Source organism: Teleopsis dalmanni, chromosome 2 (genome assembly GCF_002237135.1).
Source record: "Teleopsis dalmanni isolate 2A chromosome 2, ASM223713v2, whole genome shotgun sequence".
Classification (NCBI taxonomy): Eukaryota; Metazoa; Arthropoda; class Insecta; order Diptera; family Diopsidae; genus Teleopsis; species Teleopsis dalmanni.
This window is the reverse complement of record NC_051847.1, coordinates 185,492,082-185,513,306: the sequence shown is the minus strand read 5'-3', so window position 1 is coordinate 185,513,306 and position 21,225 is coordinate 185,492,082. Positions and strand designations below refer to the sequence as shown.

Below are 21,225 nucleotides of genomic sequence, written 5' to 3'. Positions count from 1 at the left end.
AATATATACTCATGTTGATGACCTTTTAATGCTCTTTTACAATTGAAGCATCCTTTCTCCTACTCCCTACACCACTGACGGTCAGCAGCTTACGTTATAATCAGTATATATATAATTATATTTAAGTGTAATGAGTACACTTTTTTTGTAATATAGTCAATGGATGCTGCAATAATGACTGTCGCAATAATTTAAGTTCAGTTTAAAGCTGAATAGTCAATTAAACAATAAAATATAATTATATAATTAAACCGATTTTAAATTAAATCATATATTGATATGTACAGTGTTTTCGAGTCGTTCGAAATATTAGCAGGTTATGATTCAAGACCCAAAAAAAAATCGTTTGGAGGGCATATTTTCAATATCCTAATATCCCTAATCCATGAAACGAAAAAATTTTTTTGGGAGGGAAGAAATTGTCATTATTTACTAAAAGTAAATACAGGGTTAAAAAGACAAATACTCGATAAAAATATGTGTTGATTTTAGGGAGGTGAGAAATTTTCAATATTTACTCTAAGGGTAGATACAGGGTCGATAATACTAATGTCTGATGAAGAAAGGGTTTGCAATTTTATATATATATTATAGATTACATTATTCATGTGTCCAAACCTCCATGAATAATGAAACCATTTTGGTGTTGAAGCTCCAGTGGAGAACTAACGGTTCAGACACATGAATAATGTAATCTAATATATATAAATTCGTATTAACATATATACATTCTTTTTTAAACATCTTTTTTAACTTTTCATTTATCTTACGAACTATTGACAATCTATATAAATAGGCAGACTCTTAAGCACGACTTTAGGAATAATTAGTAAATTTTAGTGAAATTAAATAAAAAAAAATTATCTATTAAAAGAAAAGCGAATTTTTATTAAAAATAAAATCGTTTCAAAACAAGATATATAAATTATTTCATAATTAAAAATAATTTATAATAAATTATTATTATATATATAAATATAATTTGAAACCAATTTTTGAATTGTTGTTGACTGAAAAAAATATTTAATATAAACCCAAAATATTATATATATAGTATATGCATAAAATATTCATTTTTAATTATATATGAAATTAATTTATACGTATAATGCATTTTAAAATTAAATTTTATAAATAAAAAAATGTTGAATGAAACAATTTTTTATATATTTATTTATTTATTACAGTTGTTGAAGATAAATAATACATAAGCAAAAAAAATATTGCAAAAATGAAAAACGGCTTCAGAGATTTTTAAAAGAATTTTCAAAAAAAATATTTATAATAAACGAATGCGATCACATATAGTATTTAAATGAAATATATTTAAACACAATTATTTAGTTAAATCAAATATTGTTATATTAATACAAATATTAAAAAAAAAGTGACAGTACTTATATATATATATATTGCTAAAGCAAAGTTAAAAATGTACTATATTGTTAAAAATTGTTATAATGTATTATATAAAATATCAATCTCATTTTGTATAATTTGTTAATTAGTTATATAATATTGTGTTTTATTTTTTTTCTTGTGTTAAATTAAAGAAATAAAAAAAATATAAATAATCTTATGTTGTTTTAATCGTTCCAAATGTTATGTTATGCTACAAGTCCGTTCCCAAGAAAATGGTGCTTTTCTGCTATTGTTTTGAACATTCAAAAAGAAAATGTTTATATCCACTTCACAGAATGGCAGATATTGGTCAGTGATAGGTAAATCTGCAATGTCTTGTGAGAAACTCATTGGGACTCTGTGTAGGCTACAGCAGTTGACTAGTTTGGTGTAACAACCTAGTGCATCAAACCTCACTTGTGCACAAATAATAGCCAGTTGTGATGTCATTATTGACATAAGTCAATATAAAGACCATCTTAGAGAAAAATATAGGAAGCATCTACTGAATGAACAACGATTCTTTAATAAGACGTGATTCCCACATTCATGCAAAAATGGAACAACCTGAAAATTCATGAACTTAGCTATGTCCCTCATTTTTAAAAATAAGAGCACAATCAGGTCAATTATACTGATCTAAAAGGCGCTTGGAAGGTTTTGAATCTCCTAACCAATAATATCCAACAACATATTAACTGAAATGCATTTTTCTCATCAACCGAAAAGCCACAATCTTCACAAAAGTTGTTAAAAGGTTAAATCGAGTCTATCTGCATACCTTTCGAATACACAGTAGCCTGTTAGCAGGCTATAATCCAGTAATACTGGATTGGTTTTGCTTTAGTTAAAACAGCGTACAGCTGCGAATCTTGTCTAACAGTGCAAAGACAGTGCAAAGAATCTATTCGAGGTTGTGTTAAATTGGTAATGTATCCTTCAGCCTGTCCTTAGTGTTCACTGTATTGATCCATTAGATGGTTCTTAAATTCCTCTCAGTAAATAAATTTTTTTTCAACATGTCTTCTAACATTACTAGAAAATGGCTCAATTGTAATTACTTAAGGTTGGGCTCTTCGCTTGGCAAATCAATCAGGTCTTTTGTTGCCTTTGTATCCTTGATGCCTTGACTCCACGATAAAGCGATGCGATTGATTTGTTTCAGTACCTTGAAAAACGACAGAATTTAGGGTATATGATTTTGTTTAAGCATTCGCGTGCAAAAGGGCTTAATCCTGTTCATAAGCATTCTTAAAATGTCAAAAAGTGCTCTTAAATCTTTTAAATGAGTTTTGCTTTCTATTTAAACTTATTAGATATTATACATCGCAGTGTACCAATACCCCAATTAATTAGAATTTTCGTTCTAATCAAGAAGTCTAATCTAGACTCTTAATCTTTGAAGACAGTTAGGTCAGTTTAATTTTAAACTTAGATGATTAATATTTATAGGGATTTATTGCCAAACGACAGTTTGTTTAGATGCTTTGTAAATAAAGATATCTTTTGAAACTGCAATTATGATACATAAGTATAGCACAACGAGATCATTAAAAATCGTCGACATATTTCACCAATAAGACTATTTCTCAATATGATAATGAAGTTATGTCAGGAAGGTATTAGATAAATTCGAAAGAAGATACAATATATAACTTCACTTGAAGGAGTTGTTTAATGATTTTTTATAAAACTGATTCAAACTTATTAATACTCAGATAACTAATATTGCTAATATCTAATATAATTTAAATAAATAAAAATTATACCAATAAACTACAATCTACACTAACTTTATCATATCTTTCAAATTAAATAATTACATTCTAAAAATAATATTTTAATATCCATTCTTCTCTTCACTTTATCTTTAATAATTTCGTATCATCATTAATATGCAGCTTCTCAATATATTATCTCAATAAGAGGTCCCATCAGCAATTTATTTAGTATTAGCACAGAATTTATGATTATCTCTCACAATGCTTCACATCAATTTGTCGTCAATTACCAATATTAAAAATACTTTGACCACTACTTGCCTTATCGGCGGGAAAGGTTCTTATCTCACAATCAAAGGCTGTACTCAATAAAATGATAACGATGATCTTCCAACAAGCGGATTTGGCAAGTCGATCTTCAGTCAGTAACTATAGATCGCGAGCTCAAGTTGTGCCTCAGTTGAGTGAAATTAAATTTAAAATAAAAAATTAAAATATATTAAATAAATAATTATTAAAATCACAAAATGCAGCATTTTACTACAAAATCGACAAAGATTTTTATAGGGCAAGGTCTTAAGTCACTGCATAAATCTGTTCTTCTCATGCAAACACGTTTCTTAGCCACAACTCCCGTGGGTGAGGTTTTATTTCCTAGCAAGTCAGATTTTCCTAGTAGACACATTGGTCCACGTAAAACTGATGTGGTGGCTATGTTAGACACACTTGGTTATAAGGTAATTTAATTATTTAATTTATATCAGCAATTGTCATCATCTATGAATTTTTAGTCCCTAGCAGAATTGACCGGAAGAGCGGTACCAAAACGCATACAGTTAAATCGTGATCTAAATTTAGACAAACCTTTAAGTAAGTATTTAAATAATTGCTATATAATATATTAAAAATTTTTTAAAACTTTTAAGAATTTTTATTTAAACAAAAAAAATGATATAGAAATATAATTAAAATATTATGGGACCCCCTAGTGTTTTTCGCTAGCGAAAGTGATAAGGCGCGATTAAGGTTACAAGTTCAGTCTACGCCTGTTATTGTATCTTATCAGACAGCATATGTATTCAAAATTAGTTCAATGAATAATGTATAGGGAGTGTAGCTGCGGAATTAACAACAATAAAAAACAATTGAGACGTTCTTAAATCATGCGGTAGTTCCAAATATATTAAATTATTTCAAGTCTAATGACTTGACATTGAATTTTTAAAACGATAAAGCGAATAATATAAAATAAAATTATATTTTGTGGTTCCACACAAAGGCTCTAAAAAACATATACTTAGTAACAATTTTACTTAATAATCTTCAATATTCTATTGATTTCTTGAGACCAATTTTGATATACATATTATATATTATTTATAGATGAACATGAACTCATACGTCGTATACGTGATATTGCAAAAAAGAATCAAATTTGGCGCTCTTACATCGGCATGGGCTACCATAACTGTCATGTACCTCATACAATACTGCGTAACATCTTTGAAAATCCTGGCTGGACCACACAATATACACCCTATCAACCTGAGATAGCTCAAGGCCGTCTTGAATCATTACTGAACTATCAGACATTAGTCTCCGAACTGACAGGTTTGGATGTGGCTAATGCATCATTATTGGATGAAGGTACAGCAGCTGCAGAAGCAATGTGTCTATGTACTAGGTAGCATTCTATATTCTAAAATATATTGTATATAAAAGACTCATATTTAATGTAGACATAACAAGCGCAAGAAAATTTACTTGTCAAACAAAGCACATCCACAAACACTATCTGTAGTGCAAACCAGAGCAGAAGCTTTAGAGTTGGAAATAGAAATAGGTCCTATTGAAAATGCAAACTTAGCAAGTCGTGAATTTTCCGGTATACTACTACAATACCCCGACACATACGGCGATGTAAAGGATTTCGAAAATATTGCGGACTTGGCACGTAAAAATGGTGTAAGTTAAGCTAAAACTTGTATATTCAATAATTTTATTAGTTTATCATAAGATACCAATAATCTCTATAATTTTTCTAACAGACCTTAGTAGTTGTTGCAACGGACTTACTAGCACTAACTCTACTTCGACCACCTGCTGAATTTGGTGCTGATATTGCTATCGGCACATCACAACGCTTAGGTGTGCCACTAGGCTATGGTGGTCCTCATGCAGGCTTCTTTGCTTGCAAACAAAGTCTTGTACGCTTGATGCCAGGTCGCATGATTGGCGTTACACGTGATATGGATGGTCATGATGCTTACCGTTTAGCTTTACAGACACGTGAGCAACACATACGTCGTGATAAGGCGACCAGTAATATTTGTACTGCACAAGCACTCCTAGCTAATATGTCAGCAATGTATGCTATATATCATGGCCCTGAAGGACTTAAAGCCATAGCAAATCGTATACATCATTTTACACTAACGCTACAAACTGGCTTACGTGAGGCTGGACATCATGTAAAGAACAAAAATTTCTTCGATACTTTACACATTACACCCAATGAGGATTTAACCATTGATGAAATTAAATCGCGTGCAGCACAGAAGCATATAAATTTCCGTTACTTTACTGATGGCACAGTTGGCATTGCTCTGGATGAGACTGTTGGTCCAAATGATGTTAATGATTTATTATGGGTTTTCAAGTGCAAATCCTTGGATGACATATTATCTGGGCATGACATATTAAGCAATTCAATTGAAAAATCAAAATTCCTACGCACTTCTCCATTCCTAACCCATCCTATTTTCAGCTCACATCACAGTGAGTCACGCATGGTTCGTTACATGAAGAAACTCGAAAATAAAGACATTTCATTGGTGCACTCTATGATACCATTAGGTTCATGCACTATGAAATTGAACTCCACTACTGAAATGATGCCTTGTTCTTTCCGTCACTTCACTGATATACATCCATTTGCACCTGTAGAACAAGCACAAGGCTATCATCACATGTTCAAAGAATTAGAGAAAGATTTATGTGAAATTACTGGTTACGATAGAATATCCTTCCAACCTAATTCAGGAGCTCAAGGTGAATACGCTGGTTTACGCGCTATTCGTAGCTATCATGAACACCGTAATGAAGGTCATCGCAATATATGTCTCATTCCAATATCGGCACATGGCACAAATCCTGCTTCCGCACAAATGGCTGGTATGAAAGTGGAACCCATACGTATATTATCTGACGGTAGCATTGATATGAGTCATTTACGTGATAAGGCCGCTGAACATGAAAGAGAACTTTCTTGCCTTATGATTACATATCCCTCAACCATGGGCGTTTTTGAGGAAACTGTTGCAGATATTTGTGATTTAATACATCGTCATGGAGGACAAGTGTATTTAGATGGTGCTAACATGAATGCACAAGTTGGACTTTGCAGACCCGGCGATTACGGCAGCGATGTTTCTCACTTGAATTTGCATAAAACTTTCTGCATACCACATGGTGGTGGTGGTCCTGGTATGGGTCCCATAGGTGTTAAAGCACATTTAGCACCCTATTTACCTGGCCATCCAGTTATAAGTCCATTAGATAATCAAGACAATAGTTTTGGTGTAGTTTCTGCAGCACCATTCGGTAGTTCAGCTATACTTCCTATATCTTGGTCTTACATTAAATTGATGGGTAGCCGTGGTCTTAAACGTGCCACACAAGTTGCTATTTTAAATGCAAATTATATGTCAAAACGTTTAGAAAATCACTACAAGACACTTTACAAAGATGAAAAATCTGGTCTTGTAGCACATGAATTCATATTGGATATACGTGATTTAAAGAAGAGTGCCAATATTGAAGCTGTTGATGTAGCGAAACGCTTAATGGACTACGGTTTTCATGCGCCAACAATGTCATGGCCTGTAGCTGGTACACTTATGATTGAGCCCACTGAAAGTGAAGATAAGGATGAATTGGATCGTTTCTGTGAAGCCATGATATCAATTCGAGCTGAAATTGCCGAAATCGAAACAGGACGTATGGATAATAAAGTGAATCCATTGAAAATGTCTCCACATACTCAAGCGCAAGTTATCTCTGATAAATGGAATAGACCATACACGCGGGAAGTTGCAGCCTTTCCAGCGGTAAGTAGATTAAATTATTTTTCTTTTTTTATCACAAATAATGTTTGTTTTATTTATTCATAGCTCTTTGTTAAACCCGAATCCAAAATTTGGCCTACAGTTGGCAGAATAGACGATGCTTATGGTGACAAACATTTAGTCTGCACTTGTCCACCAATTTTACCTGATCTGTAAAGTTTTAATATATTATACTAAAGCAGTGGTAAACATATATATTGAGTTTACAATTTTTAAGTAATTTATAAAATTAGAATTAAGAAATAAAAATTAAAAATAAAAACTTTAGAATCAGCTGTTTCCATTGACGGATAGCACTATACCTCATCCATGTTTTTTCATTTTGCTTTTAGTTGTAGAAAAACTCACCACTTAGGTACTCCATGAAATGTTTGTTTTCAGGTATTTTAGTTTAAATATACTTACTTCACAAATATGCGGATCATTATCACCAGGCGTAAAAGAATTTACAGCTCTTATTATTACTTGATTCACTTATACCGATCCATATTACTTTACTAACTTTTAATAAATAGATTTTAAACCATCTACATTTAGTAACTAAATAATTCCAAGAACGGCCGAGTCTGCGTCCCGGAGCCACTCTTCGCCAGCGAAAATCAAGTGCCGTCCAAATCTTTCCAAAAAGACTTTACAAGCAGGTCCCAGCGGGTTACACCAACAAGTAACTAATTAAAATAACTTACATATTGTGCGAGCATACTCCAAATCTTAAACGTTTAAAACTGTGTTAAACCATCGCAGAGATATCATTGGTAACCCATTATCGCCTTGTAGATAGCAGCTAATGTTTTGAGTACACTAATTTGATGGACTGCAGGAATCAAACATAAAATATAATAACTAATATAATAAAAATATAATATGAATTTAATATGGGATTCACTTTTAGAACAATTTACATTTCCAATTGAAAAATCTAGATCTAAACACTAGATGTTTTGTCAGGGTAACAAGGTTATCCTGAAATTAACAACTGTTTTATATGAGATTAATTTATAACATTAGATATTTTGCCGGAGTAGCAAAATTACTTGAAATTAACAGCTGTTTTGTATGACCACAAATAAATTGTGATTTGATTCGATATATTAAGTCTGTTCCACGACCTACTCGTAGTAAAATTCAAATAAAACACCAGTAAAGTACAAAATGAGAGCGTAACACAAAAATTTCATTCTCTACACAGATTATCATGGAACTGCTTTGTGTAAAATCTGGTGAGAACATCAGTGCGGGACAAATAAATAATACAAAAATTTAAATTGAAATCAAAACAGCTAATTCACACATCACATAAATTTTACTAAAATAAAATGCACGAGTAAAGTCTGTCTAGCATTTTCAAATTTCAACAATTACATATTGCTACTCAAAATTACTACGAGTAGCTTCTGGAACAGACCTATTATATGTATTTATATAAATGCCCCGTAACACAACTACAAAAATGTTAGATTACTTTAAAAACATATGATTGGGTAACAAAATTTGACAATTCGAGAGTAAAACTAAATTAAATTCAGATTTACCAATCGAAAATGCCATCACATTTTCAAGTATATCATCCTCAAAACAGATGTTGGATCTATGTTCAGTTTGTAAAAACAAGGTACATAATATAAAGGACATATAAAGGCTATTTAAGACTTTTCATATACATTACTTCCCAAACTGAATGATCTACACATGTTTATATACAGATATATAAATATTGGCATATACACAATAAGGTTTTCGTGAACACAAAATTTAAATATATAAATAATAAAGAGGATTTTTCGAAAAGTATGAAATACAAACACAAATTAATTTTTATTGAATTTTTGGCTGTATACAGCTGTTTCGAATATTTCCAAATACCCATAATAAGTAGTCTTGGAATTATTTCTTATAATTAATTATTCGTAAATAATTTTTTGAGACTGCACGCACCAGAAATAAATAATATATTTTTGAAATAACTAATTTATAATCATTGAATATTTGTATTTAATTTATATTATATATTGATTTAATAAATAACAAATTTAGTGAACATATCTGGTGATAAAAAAATCACTAAACGTAATTGAATTACGTTTTCCAGTCCTTTTACTCTTTGCGAGCGCAGCAAAAGCTGAATACTACAAAAACTCTTTTTGACATCTGCGTGACAACGAAAGTTCTGCCGGCAGAAAAATTTAAAGCGTAGTGTGCTTTTACATGGTTTGTGTTTGATCAATATTGTCATAATAAAGTATAAAGATTCAAATTCATTAATAAATTTTTATAAAAATGAAAATCGAAGAAGTCAAAAGTACTGTACGAACTCAACGCATTGCAGCTCATAGCCACGTTAAAGGCTTAGGTTTAGATGATGCTGGCGTACCAATTACAATTGCTTCAGGACTTGTTGGCCAGAAATCAGCAAGGGAAGCTGCAGGTATTGTTGTCGATCTGATTAAATCGAAAAAAATGGCTGGGCGAGCATTGTTACTAGCTGGGCCACCAGGAACTGGCAAAACAGCAATTGCACTCGCTATAGCACAGGAATTGGGTAATAAAGTGCCATTTTGCCCAATGGTCGGCTCTGAAGTGTTCAGCAGTGAAATTAAAAAAACTGAAGTTTTAATGGAGAACTTCCGTCGTTCAATTGGTTTGCGTATACGTGAAACCAAAGAAGTATACGAAGGTGAGGTAATTGAGTTAACTCCTGTCGAAACTGAAAATCCTATGGGTGGCTATGGCAAAACAATCAGTAATGTAGTTATCGGTTTAAAGACTGCAAAAGGTGTTAAGCAACTTAAACTTGATCCTAGCATTTTCGATGCTTTGCAAAAGGAAAAGGTGGAGGTTGGTGATGTTATTTATATAGAAGCTAATAGCGGCGCCGTGAAACGCCAAGGTCGTAGCGATACTTACGCGACAGAGTTCGATTTGGAAACAGAGGAATATGTGCCACTTCCCAAAGGCGATGTACACAAGAAAAAGGAAGTTATACAGGATGTGACATTACATGATTTAGATGTGGCCAATGCACGACCACAAGGCGGTCAGGATGTGCTCTCAATGATGGGACAGTTAATGAAACCGAAGAAAACTGAAATTACTGGTATGTAAACCTAAAATAATAGTGTTATTATTTATTTATTATAATATAAATGACAAAAATATTTAATTTGCAGATAAGTTACGTATGGAAATTAACAAAGTGGTTAATAAATACATTGATCAAGGTATTGCTGAGTTAGTTCCTGGTGTACTTTTTATTGATGAAATTCATATGCTTGATTTGGAAACCTTCACCTATTTACACAAATCTTTGGAATCACCTATTGCACCAATTGTCATATTTGCTACAAATCGTGGACGTTGTGTTATACGGTATGAAATTGTGCATATTTTTATATTAATTTGTATATTTTATACATTTGTTTCTTTTTAGTGGCACCACTGATATTATATCTCCTCATGGTATACCACTTGATCTGCTCGATCGTTTACTCATCATACGCACTCTTCCTTATTCATCTACTGAAATGGAACAAATTATTAAGTTACGCGCACAAACTGAAGGCTTACAACTGGAGGACAGCGCATTTGCTTGCCTCAGTGAAATTGGCAGCAACTCTACACTACGTTATGCAGTACAATTACTAACCCCGGCTTACCAAATGTGCAAAGTTAATGGACGCACACAGATTACTCAGGATGATATAACAGATGTACATTCGTTATTCCTTGATGCAAAACGTTCTACAAAACATCTCTCAGAAAAGAATAATAAATACATGATGTAATTTAAGATCGAAGTCATATGTACTTCAATATTAATAATTAAAATTAATTTTAAATATATTAACGTTCATTTTGACGAAAATAAAATATATTGTTTATAACATTAAACAATTATTATAAATTTAAAAATTGTTATAAACTTTAATTACAAGTACATATTGGACAAGTCGCGTCTATAGCAGTAGTTGTTTGTGTTGTATCTCAAGAAGACCCTTAGAGCAGATAACATAAAAGAAGTTGGTAATGGTAATGGTTAGGTAGAGAAACTATAAAAGAGGAATATACCAACAAGAGTAGGTAGAATTTCAAATGAAGTTGACCTGTGTCAAGACGGAAAAACCTTCATTGGGACGGAGGAAAAGAAAAATTGATGTGTTAGGGGAGATATTTAAAATTAAAGTATTTATGCGAGACAAATGTAGAACACTGCTATATTCTCACAACAATGAGGGCTAGTTGTTGTTACACGAGGAATGCGAAATCTATGCAAATGTAGGCTCGAACAGAACACTGAATCTGTGTAAAAAACGCAATAGTAATTACTGATGCTGTACGCCGGAAACACGTATAGATCAGGAAATATAAATGAATTTATAAGACATAAACATGGGTTATGAAAGATGTGGCTAAACAGAAGAAGGAAATTTCTTTTCTTAGATATTTATATTTAACATTTTCACATTTATTATAAGTTAGAAGAAACGGCAATGATTAGCATAATTGTCCGCCGCAATTTATGAAGTATTTCGTTTATTGATCTTCTAAATAAACATTCAACCTTGTGAAATTAACTTATTATTTTGTTTTACTCAAATACCATTTTCGGTGCGCAACAATTTGAAGACAGATTTCGCTAAAATCGCCTTCATTTACCGAATTTCTACCGAATGAAGTCAATTTGGCATAAAATGCAGTTAAAAACATTGCTCAATACAACGAAATTTATCAAAATCCATAATCAAATTACGACCTCCCGTAAACTATATCATGCCCCATGTTTATTTTTTATGTTAATTGTATTAAAAATAAAGAAAAACATATGATAAAACTATCAAGCGTTTTTACTTCATTAATCAAAAATTGTTTAAATAATTAAACGAATGTTTTTATTATTGAATATCTCGTCTACTGCAAATAAAACGAAACTATCATATATTTTCAGCGTTTTTCAACACTATTAAACGTCAAAACTGTCAAAGAAAAGTGAGAAGAGCATTCATTGTCAAGCAAAGTGAGTATTTCTAATTGGAATTTTAGTTTAGTCGTTGTTGAGTGGTGGTTCGTTCTTGTTTGCGGCAAATGTGTTCAGGGATTGTAAAATAATAAATTTTAATAAAAATGTTTAAAAATAAAATAACTATAAATCATAATGAATAAAATAGAAAAAAAATACACTAATTGAAAGTGTTTAAAATGGAGTGCTAAAAATAAATATTAAATAATACCTAAACTAAAAAGCGACCAAATTGTATAACGTAAAATATCACATTATAGCGCCCTACTGTCGTATGAAGTTACATTTTTGTTAAAAAAAAAAAAAAAAAATTCAACGTTAACTCCCGCCACACCGCTTAGTGTAGAAAGCACAATTTTTTTTGGGTTGTCATTATTTGCATTTAGTTTTTTAATTCAATGATTCTTCTCAGCTGGCCGCCCACGTTGCGTAAAAAGTCAGCCACTTCGTATATTGTTAAACGTTGACGCCGTAGTTCTATTTGTATGTGTGTTTGTTGTTTTTGTGTAGTCGTGTTGTTGTTTATTACCTGCTAAATTTCTAGAGAAACGGTAATAAATGTGATCTATGCTTACAATTATGATCGCAAATATAAAAATAAATATGAATTGATTAATTGATTGATTGGGTTTATCTGACAAAATAAATTGAGTTGTTGTGCATGTGAACCAATGCAACAACACCCTGTAACGAGCATATTTAATAAAGCGCACCCAAAATGTTGTCTCCCTAAAAAAGGAAAACTGGGCGCGGATCGTGAATTTTAAACGTATATTAAAAATTTTTAGTGAACAAACATCCAAAACAACAACAAAAAATAAAAAAAATAAATAAATTTATTTTTTAATAAAAAAAAAATTACGCACACAAAGCTAAACGGACGGCAGCAACAAACAACATATTTTCCCCAAACCAAAAGTGGACTTCGGCTCGGCGCTGGTACAAGAACGTGATTACTGCATGCGTTTTAAACACGTAAGTTCAGCTTTTGTTATGCTAATTAAAGCTTAAAAATTACATAATTTATTATTATCATTATTATTGGTGAAAAGCGAAAGTTATTTTAAGAATCCCATTCATTATTAAAAGCAATGATTTTTTACCCAATTTCTTTTCATTCTTTTCGCTATTTTCATTCTAATGTGTTCCTTTGTAGTCTCTTTCTATTTATGTTTATTGTGTGATGGAAAAAAAATTTAATTACTGCACGGCATTGTTCACTCTTTCTGCAAAATTGTTAAGAAAAATATAAATAATATTTATTAATGTCTTTGGCTGTGTTGGAGCGTGTGTATGTACACATTGACGCCCACAGATGTTACAGTATTGCTCTTCGCAGCTTAGCTTTTCTCTCGCTGCCGATCGCCGATGAAAGCAAAGACTCTTTCATAAACATTTGTTGCAAATCGTCAAAATGTTTGTGCAGGAGCGCATTTAGACAGAAAAACACAAAGGCTTCAAAAGATTTTAACAGAAAAAAAAATAAAATAAATATTTTAAATTAAATTAAATTTTATACTATATTCAGATAGCCAAATTTTCTTAATTTCGTAAAAATAAAATTAAGTTAATTTCGAAAGTGTTCATACTGTCCCAAATTAAGAAAATCATATGTTTTTTGTTTACAAATCAAATGTTAAAATGTTACATGCTTCAAACACTATTTGTATCTAGAAAATTTTAAAATTTGATTAATACAACTATAAAGAATGACATTCAGTAGTTTTATTATCTTTAATGGATTTCAGGTATGTGAATTATTATTTTTCACTCTATTTTAAATTAATAACAGTTCTACATTCAAATTTAAAAATTTATACTACTTTCAAAATATTTTCCCGGTTTTATTAAACTCAACTGTCACTGACATTTATTACAAAAAATGTCAGTTTTTCGTTATCTCAACTTTATCTCAAGATTGATTCCATCAAAAAATACATAAACGATAGAGCTCTGAAATTATTTGCGAAAACTGACAGATTTACCAGCACCGCGTTATCAAATCTCAGAACGGTTACAGGCTTCTCGGAGAGATATGCAGATCTGAGGTCAATTATTGCTTAGTCTGATGAAGTGATAAACAATAATCCAGTCAAAGCGTAAAGAGGGGTTTTAATAATATCTCGAGTTAAGAAAGAGTAAAAGTGTTCAAGTGCACTGGCTCAAATAGAAATAAATAAATTAAAAATTATCTCACGCATAGTTGCATTTGAAATGTCCCTTAATTTCAGCCTTCGTTTCAACGACATTAAGGCTATTTACCTTAATTTCGTTCTATCCTTAAAACTAAATTTTGTATGAAAAAACTAACTTAATTTTGCTGAAGATGAAATTAAGATTTTTGCGAAATTAAGGTGTGTCTGAACATAGTATTAGTGTCCGTTTTGACGAAAGAAACTAAATTTTTAAGTTTATATAAATATTTTAATATTTTTTTGTTAATATTTGTTTTTAATATTTTAAATAATACAAATACTTGTTTGGACTTAATACTAGTAAAAAGAACCAATAATGTTCATAAATTGGTTGCTTGTTATAAAAATAATACTCATCTAAATTAATAAAAGCCTTATAAACCTTATAAATGCATACAGTGTGCCCCTCTATAACACAGTACCCTTATAACGCGTTTTCATATTACGCGATTTCAATCCACTGTATAACACGGGGATTTGTACAGGTATAATTACCTTCGCGTACCTTTGCACGTGTGTATACGGAGTATACGAATACGCCTATAATGCGGAACCAATCTACCGCGTTATAGAGAGGATTACTGTATATTTATCTGCTTGATAAATGAAGTGTCAAATTTTGTATGAAAAAGAGTTTACACAAATTTGATAAATTTACACGAAACTTTTACCGAATAAATTTATATCGTATAAATTTATCTGTTGTCAATACAGAGTTGCATTCCAACACAAGCAAGGCATTTACAAAAATATCTTTATAAATTTTTTGGTTTAGACTTTTCGCTCAATTCAGGTATTTTATTTTATAATTTATTGATAGCGACACAGCTGATCAATAAAGTTTACACAAATATTTAAAATTGCAACAATATTGGCTAAAAAATTGCGCTGTTAATCATTGCGTTTTATGCTGTCATAATTATTGCTCATATAAATAGTGCTATTATATCATATTATAGCATAAATCATAAACCAGCTGTAGAATAATTAAATTAATTATATTTTTATTTTAAATTGTTAAATTTCAGTACTATTCTTTTGTAACCTAAGTAAATTGTAAAAGAAAATAAGATAGCTACAAAGCGAAACAGAGAACTTCGAAATCTATAGCTAAACTCAGTAGATGCAAATATCAAAAATTTCAACCTTCAAGCCATTTACTGAGTATATTAAGGAAAAACTGTGAATTGTTATAGCTAAGAAATGATTATGATGAAAATTTGTTATTATATAGAGATTCGGTTGCTTTAGAATTTTCCAGGTGTCATAATATACATATAATTTTACGTTCTCTTGTTATTAATTCATTATCCTTAAATATCGATAGATCCTTATTAGTATGTTGAGGCTAGTTGAGTCAGTACACTTGAGCACTTTATCTTTCTATTAACTACGTGATTTCTTCATAACCCCTCTCTACGCCTTGACTAGGTTATTGTTTATTACTTTATCAAACTAAACAATAATTGATCTGAGATCTGCATAATTCTCCGAGGAGCCTGTAACCATTCTGAGATTCGATAACGCGGTATTGAGAAGCCTGTCAGTTTTTGTAAATAATTTCAGAGCTCTATCCAGATTGGTTGAGATGAGTTAGTATAATTTTAATGAACTTATTAAAAAGAGTGTATAACTTTTGACAGAATCTTTTCAAATTTCTTCTATATTTTTTAACAGCTGTTTAGAGTGTAGGGCACCAACGATGATACCCCTTCACCAAAAAATATTAATAAATAAAATAAATATGATACCCCTTAATATTTTACAAAGAATTTCTTGATTTTAAAAAAAAAACACAATAGACCACCTAAGTTGTCATTTATAATTTCTATTTTATAATTATGTTTATTATTTCTCGAACACAACTACTTAATATATAATTATTGATAATAGTTTTTTAAATAAGACTATTAGATTACCATATGTACATTATAATTCTCGATTATTCCATTTGGCAACATAATTAACTGTCACATTTCAAAAAGCCTCTACTTTAAGCTGGCTCTATTGTAGATCTTTTTTTTTATTGTAGATCTACTGACGTATCTATACATGATTTTATTGCGTCAGTAGTGTTTGCTGGAACAATTTGTTTTTTCAGCTTCTTGTTGTTAGATTTTTGCCACTTAAATAAACTCAAGAACTATCGCAACCTACAATAAATCGCTAGTTGCGTGATCTTGTTGGCAATGAGTTGCTGCGGTCGTTGGTTGCTTCTATTTTGCTTGCACATTGGCATGCGATTCGCAACTATTTCGACAATATTCCTCTAAATAAATACACACTAACAACAAGACACGAAATTTTTAGAGATACATTCGAGTGTATAATAAAATTCTTAAAGCGAAAAAGTTTTAAAGCCAAAATGAACAAAGAAAATACTTTGAAATACATTGACGACGATCTCTCATTGTCACACAATGACGTTAATAAGAAACATTTGCATAAAATGGAGGTTGATCAAGAACATTTGGCTAACAATAGTTTCTTGTTCTTGTTGTTGTTGTTGTTGTTGTTGTTGTTGTTGTTGTTGTTGTTAGTTTACTTATGAACAGCCAAAATTAACTAACAATAAGTACGATGATTGCATATAAACAATTATTGTTCCATATTGTTTTTAAATTTATACATAATAAATTTTGTTACTTTCAGAAATCTTATAAAATTGTATCTATTATGATTGTTAAACTGTCTGAAAATATTTAAGGACAATTTAATCCTAACGTTTATAATCGTATTATATCTCTATATTAGAGCAAAGCACCTAGTAATCCAGTTCCTTATTCTTATCTAATTTTAAAATTAATTTTAATGTTAACTCACAAATACATAAATAAAATCTCTATATCTATCAATATCATATGTCATTAGATATATATAAATATGAATATGAATGATATAAATAAAGTATAAGTTTATTAGATTAAAAAGAAAGGATACCACAAGTGATCATTCGTGGTTTAATTTTTTATAAAACAACCTTCGCTCTACTAAACAACCATGGGTTGTATATAATGAAATTCGTAGAGTTGGCAGATTGTGGAAGACGGCATATACTCAACACACGTACTTTATACATTGCAATCAGAAATGGTCTTTTTTTCAGTAGGTCGAAACCCGCAGTATGAGACTTGAACCCACTTAAACCACCTCTTTGGAATTAATGGAAAAAATGTCTACAACAGAAACTTCATTCCAGTAATTAAAGTACAGAGATTAGAGCAAGAGGCTTAATACCTACTAGCCTAGATTTATTTAAGCCAGAAAGCATGGGTATGTATGAGGTAGACTGGGAATTAACGAAGAGGTCGGGATTATTGTACAAGCGCGGGGGTAAGGTTAGCTACCATATAGAATGATGTAGTCTTCAAAAAATGATTAAGATCAAACTATTAAGATCACTACATCCTAACGTCATAAATCTAGAGTAAGGTGTTGTTTATGGAATACTAAAAGTAAGATTTAAGTGGTTTTATGCTTATTATATAGTTCAGTAATTTCAATATAGCATTATTATTTAAATATTACAGATCTATCCGAACACTATATATTTAATATCTGTTTATCTATCTTAATCCATTACAATACACCAGATACTAGGGAGTAGTTTAAATTTTTGATTTCTCTAAGCGGTTCGCAATCGAAAACACCCAGTTGGGTTCATCAGTCAACAATTCAATTCATGGTGTTAGTTTATATGCTATATAGATTAGCTTCATAAGAAAGAAATAACAATCGGTGAATACTTATTGTAACTAATAAGATTGTTTCATTTAACGATTCGCAAAAAACACAATCCCATTTGATCAAGAAAAAATGTTCTTTACCTTGCAATGTACGAAGTTAAAAATTTCTGAAAATCATATATATGTAGTATCATATAGTCATATAGTATCATTATTTGTGATAAAGTGAGGTTTGGTGCACTAGGCTACCACTCCAAACTAACCTAATCTAAAAGAGTGTGTGTTGTTTGAACATACGTTCTTGAAAGTGTATGATTTTGAATACTTTGTGAATAAGTAAGTAAACACAGTAGCATGGTGCTGCTGTACCATGCTAAAACAATTGCTTTTTGTATTATAGTTATTTAATATTAATAAACGAATCGATTTCTGTTAGAGTGTATGCTTGCGCCCAAAAGCGTGTTTTATTACTGTGTTGAAAATGTATAACGTATGTAACTGGCATTACACAATTACGTGCAATAAGCTGCTTACATAGCTTATAAGCTGTGTGAAAGCACTTGACTTGCTGTACATCCCTGATATAATCGCAAAATTTTTTTATAGACAGTCTGCGGAAATTTCGCGAATTGAATATTAAATTTGTTTATTTTAGTGATTTAGTTTTAGCAAGTACGTACTGAAAATTTTTTTTGATAACATATTTGTTTTTAATGTTGAAATTCCACAAACCTACAAATTTATTTTCTAAATTTTTTTTCTTTTTATTTGGCACTACAGTCTAGTGTAAACCTCCCTCACGATCTGCCTGCATCTATCCCGATCTTCTACTAATCTCTTTTAGTTTAGTACTCCAATATTTCTTGCATCACCATACATATTCTCATCCCATCTTGTTCTTGACCTACCTACCTCTATGGCTGGTTGTCATCGGCTTTGTGTTGTATATGCTGCTCGGCTTTCTCTCCAGTTTCATTCTTACTACATGAGCAGCCCATTGTAAAAATTATTGAAAATCAAAATATATTGAGTTAAAAAACAATGGTTTTTTTTGTGCATCTAAAACTATCTTTCATTAAAAATTCACTGCATTCTTTTCCCCCCATTTATGCGTCGCAAATGCTTATCAGACATGTCATAATATTATTTTCTCTAAAAATTTAATTAAAAATATTTTCATTTAACCACTGAATTTGACAATATTATATTCAAGGGCTAGTACATTACATTTCAAAACTAGAAGTACATAAACCTTTCATAAATGTTTGCCAACAATTTTTGCTGCACTTAAATCTGATGCACCTCCAGAAGAACCACAATAAATTGCATTTTTCTATTAAATAAAAAGTTGTTTTTTGCTCTTCAAGCTGCCCACTACAATATGAGAAAAATGTAATTGTTTCCCTTCAAAATGCCATAAGGCTTTGTTGTTGTTATTGTTGCTATTGTTGTTGTTGTTGTTGTTGATTTGCTGCATTTCGAAAATGAATCTGCATCTGCAACTGCTTTAGACACTTATTCTACACCTGTACTTGTCGCTTGTATTTAGGCGCCGCATGTATTGTACTTTTAGGTATCTTCTTTGAAATCATCCTACAATGGTAGAACATTCAAAGCATTCGCAAGCTTTGAACGATTTAACAACAAAAATGCTACAACCTTGCCGCCCACCCACATTGTTGCTTGTATATTGCAATACACAAACAAACATCCATACATACACAAACGAGATTACTCTCGAAGCCCTCAAATGCGTATGTATTTGTTTGTATCTATGTGCACTTGTATCTTTGTGTGAATGTGTCGTCTAAATGAATATTTTGCGGCTTGGCTTTGTTTTTGTCTTTTTTTGTGTTGGTTTGTTATTGTTTTTTGTTTTTGTTTACGTCTTCGTAGGTTTTAACATGCTCTTATTTTACGACTTAAGTGGGGTGCAGACTATCATACTGGTATGTCATACGAGAGAGAAAAACGTCGTATGACACACAGGTATGATAGTCTGCCACCTTTACCAACGTGTTGGCGTGCTCACCAAAATTTTGGTGAACAGCTCTCGCATACGCGTTGTGTATGATAGTCTGTCACCCCTAACGATTCATACGTCATACAAGAGCATTTTTGCCTTGCAAATTTATTGTAAGCAGGTGGAATATGTAGAATTATAATATAAATTTAATATGTTTTATATTATTTTATTATTAATGTATTTATTATTATTATTAAAATTACACTTATAAATTTGTGTTAAATATTTAATTGTATCTTAGTTAAAAAAAATATAAATTTTTACATAAAATTCTTATAAAAAATTAAAATACAATTAAATATTTTATGTAATATATTAAATATTTTGTTTAATTTATTAAATATTTTATTTTATTTTATTTTAATTTATAAACGATGATTATAAGTAAAATTTTTTTTAAAAAAACATCTAAATATAAACATCGTTAAATTTATGATCTAAGCCCAGTAATAAAAAAACATATTGAAAATTGGTCGTAATAACAATTAATTAATAACCCAAATTTAAGATATAATACTTTGTATTCTAAATATGCTTTTCTTGTTATTAAAATAAAAGAATTTTAAATGTTAATAACCTTTAACTAACAAATATATGGAAATGATCAAATTTCTTCAAAAACAATGAAGATATATACATTCTTATGTATATATATATATGCATTATTTATGATCTATTTATGAAAAATTTCTTAAGAAACTTTCCAGGTAGTGAATGAAATTAACTACGGTCCTTTACTGATCTTTTCATTTTAACTACTGTGCTTAATGACCAATAAACCTAAAAAAAATATGAATATGGATGCAGATAAAGCATTTTTAGATGCTTTCATCGAATGTTTATAAAAGTAATCGCTGTTTGTGGGATGTCTAAAGCTGTGAATATAAAAATCGCAAAAAAAAACGCGGCATATATAAAATATACAAAATTATAATCAATTATAAGCAAAGCACAACCTATACGTTAACTATCAATTTTTTCAATTTTAAAATTTTATTTTAAACACACAAATTTTCACAGCACTACCCGCAAAAGCACTCTTCAAAAATTTTGCC

General features: G+C 30.6%; 3 protein-coding genes across 3 annotated transcripts in view; 2 read left to right on the top strand and 1 right to left on the bottom strand.

Annotated features, from left to right (window-relative positions):
- The first annotated feature begins 3,563 nt into the window (after positions 1 to 3,563).
- LOC119684639 (glycine dehydrogenase (decarboxylating), mitochondrial) lies at positions 3,564 to 7,457 on the top strand. The gene is made up of 6 exons (XM_038098719.1): positions 3,564 to 3,859; positions 3,914 to 3,992; positions 4,506 to 4,806; positions 4,862 to 5,087; positions 5,171 to 7,231; positions 7,295 to 7,457. Exons 1-6 carry the CDS (start codon positions 3,650 to 3,652, stop codon positions 7,403 to 7,405), a joined length of 2,988 nt encoding a protein of 995 aa, XP_037954647.1. The 5' UTR covers positions 3,564 to 3,649; the 3' UTR covers positions 7,406 to 7,457.
- A 1,864-nt stretch (positions 7,458 to 9,321) lies between these two features.
- Positions 9,322 to 11,078, top strand: LOC119682755 (ruvB-like helicase 1). Its single transcript, XM_038096258.1, has 3 exons — positions 9,322 to 10,343; positions 10,417 to 10,615; positions 10,677 to 11,078. The coding sequence occupies exons 1-3, from the start codon at positions 9,527 to 9,529 to the stop codon at positions 11,029 to 11,031; spliced, it is 1,371 nt and encodes a 456-aa protein (XP_037952186.1). The 5' UTR covers positions 9,322 to 9,526; the 3' UTR covers positions 11,032 to 11,078.
- Positions 11,079 to 17,222: 6,144 nt separating this feature from the next.
- The window catches only part of LOC119676363 (TBC1 domain family member 30-like), a 30,541-nt gene continuing 26,538 nt past the window's right edge, over positions 17,223 to 21,225 (bottom strand). The window contains exon 9 of the mRNA XM_038087600.1: positions 17,223 to 17,248. Within this exon, the coding sequence (XP_037943528.1) occupies positions 17,223 to 17,248 (26 nt within the window). The remainder of the gene's footprint in view (positions 17,249 to 21,225) is intronic.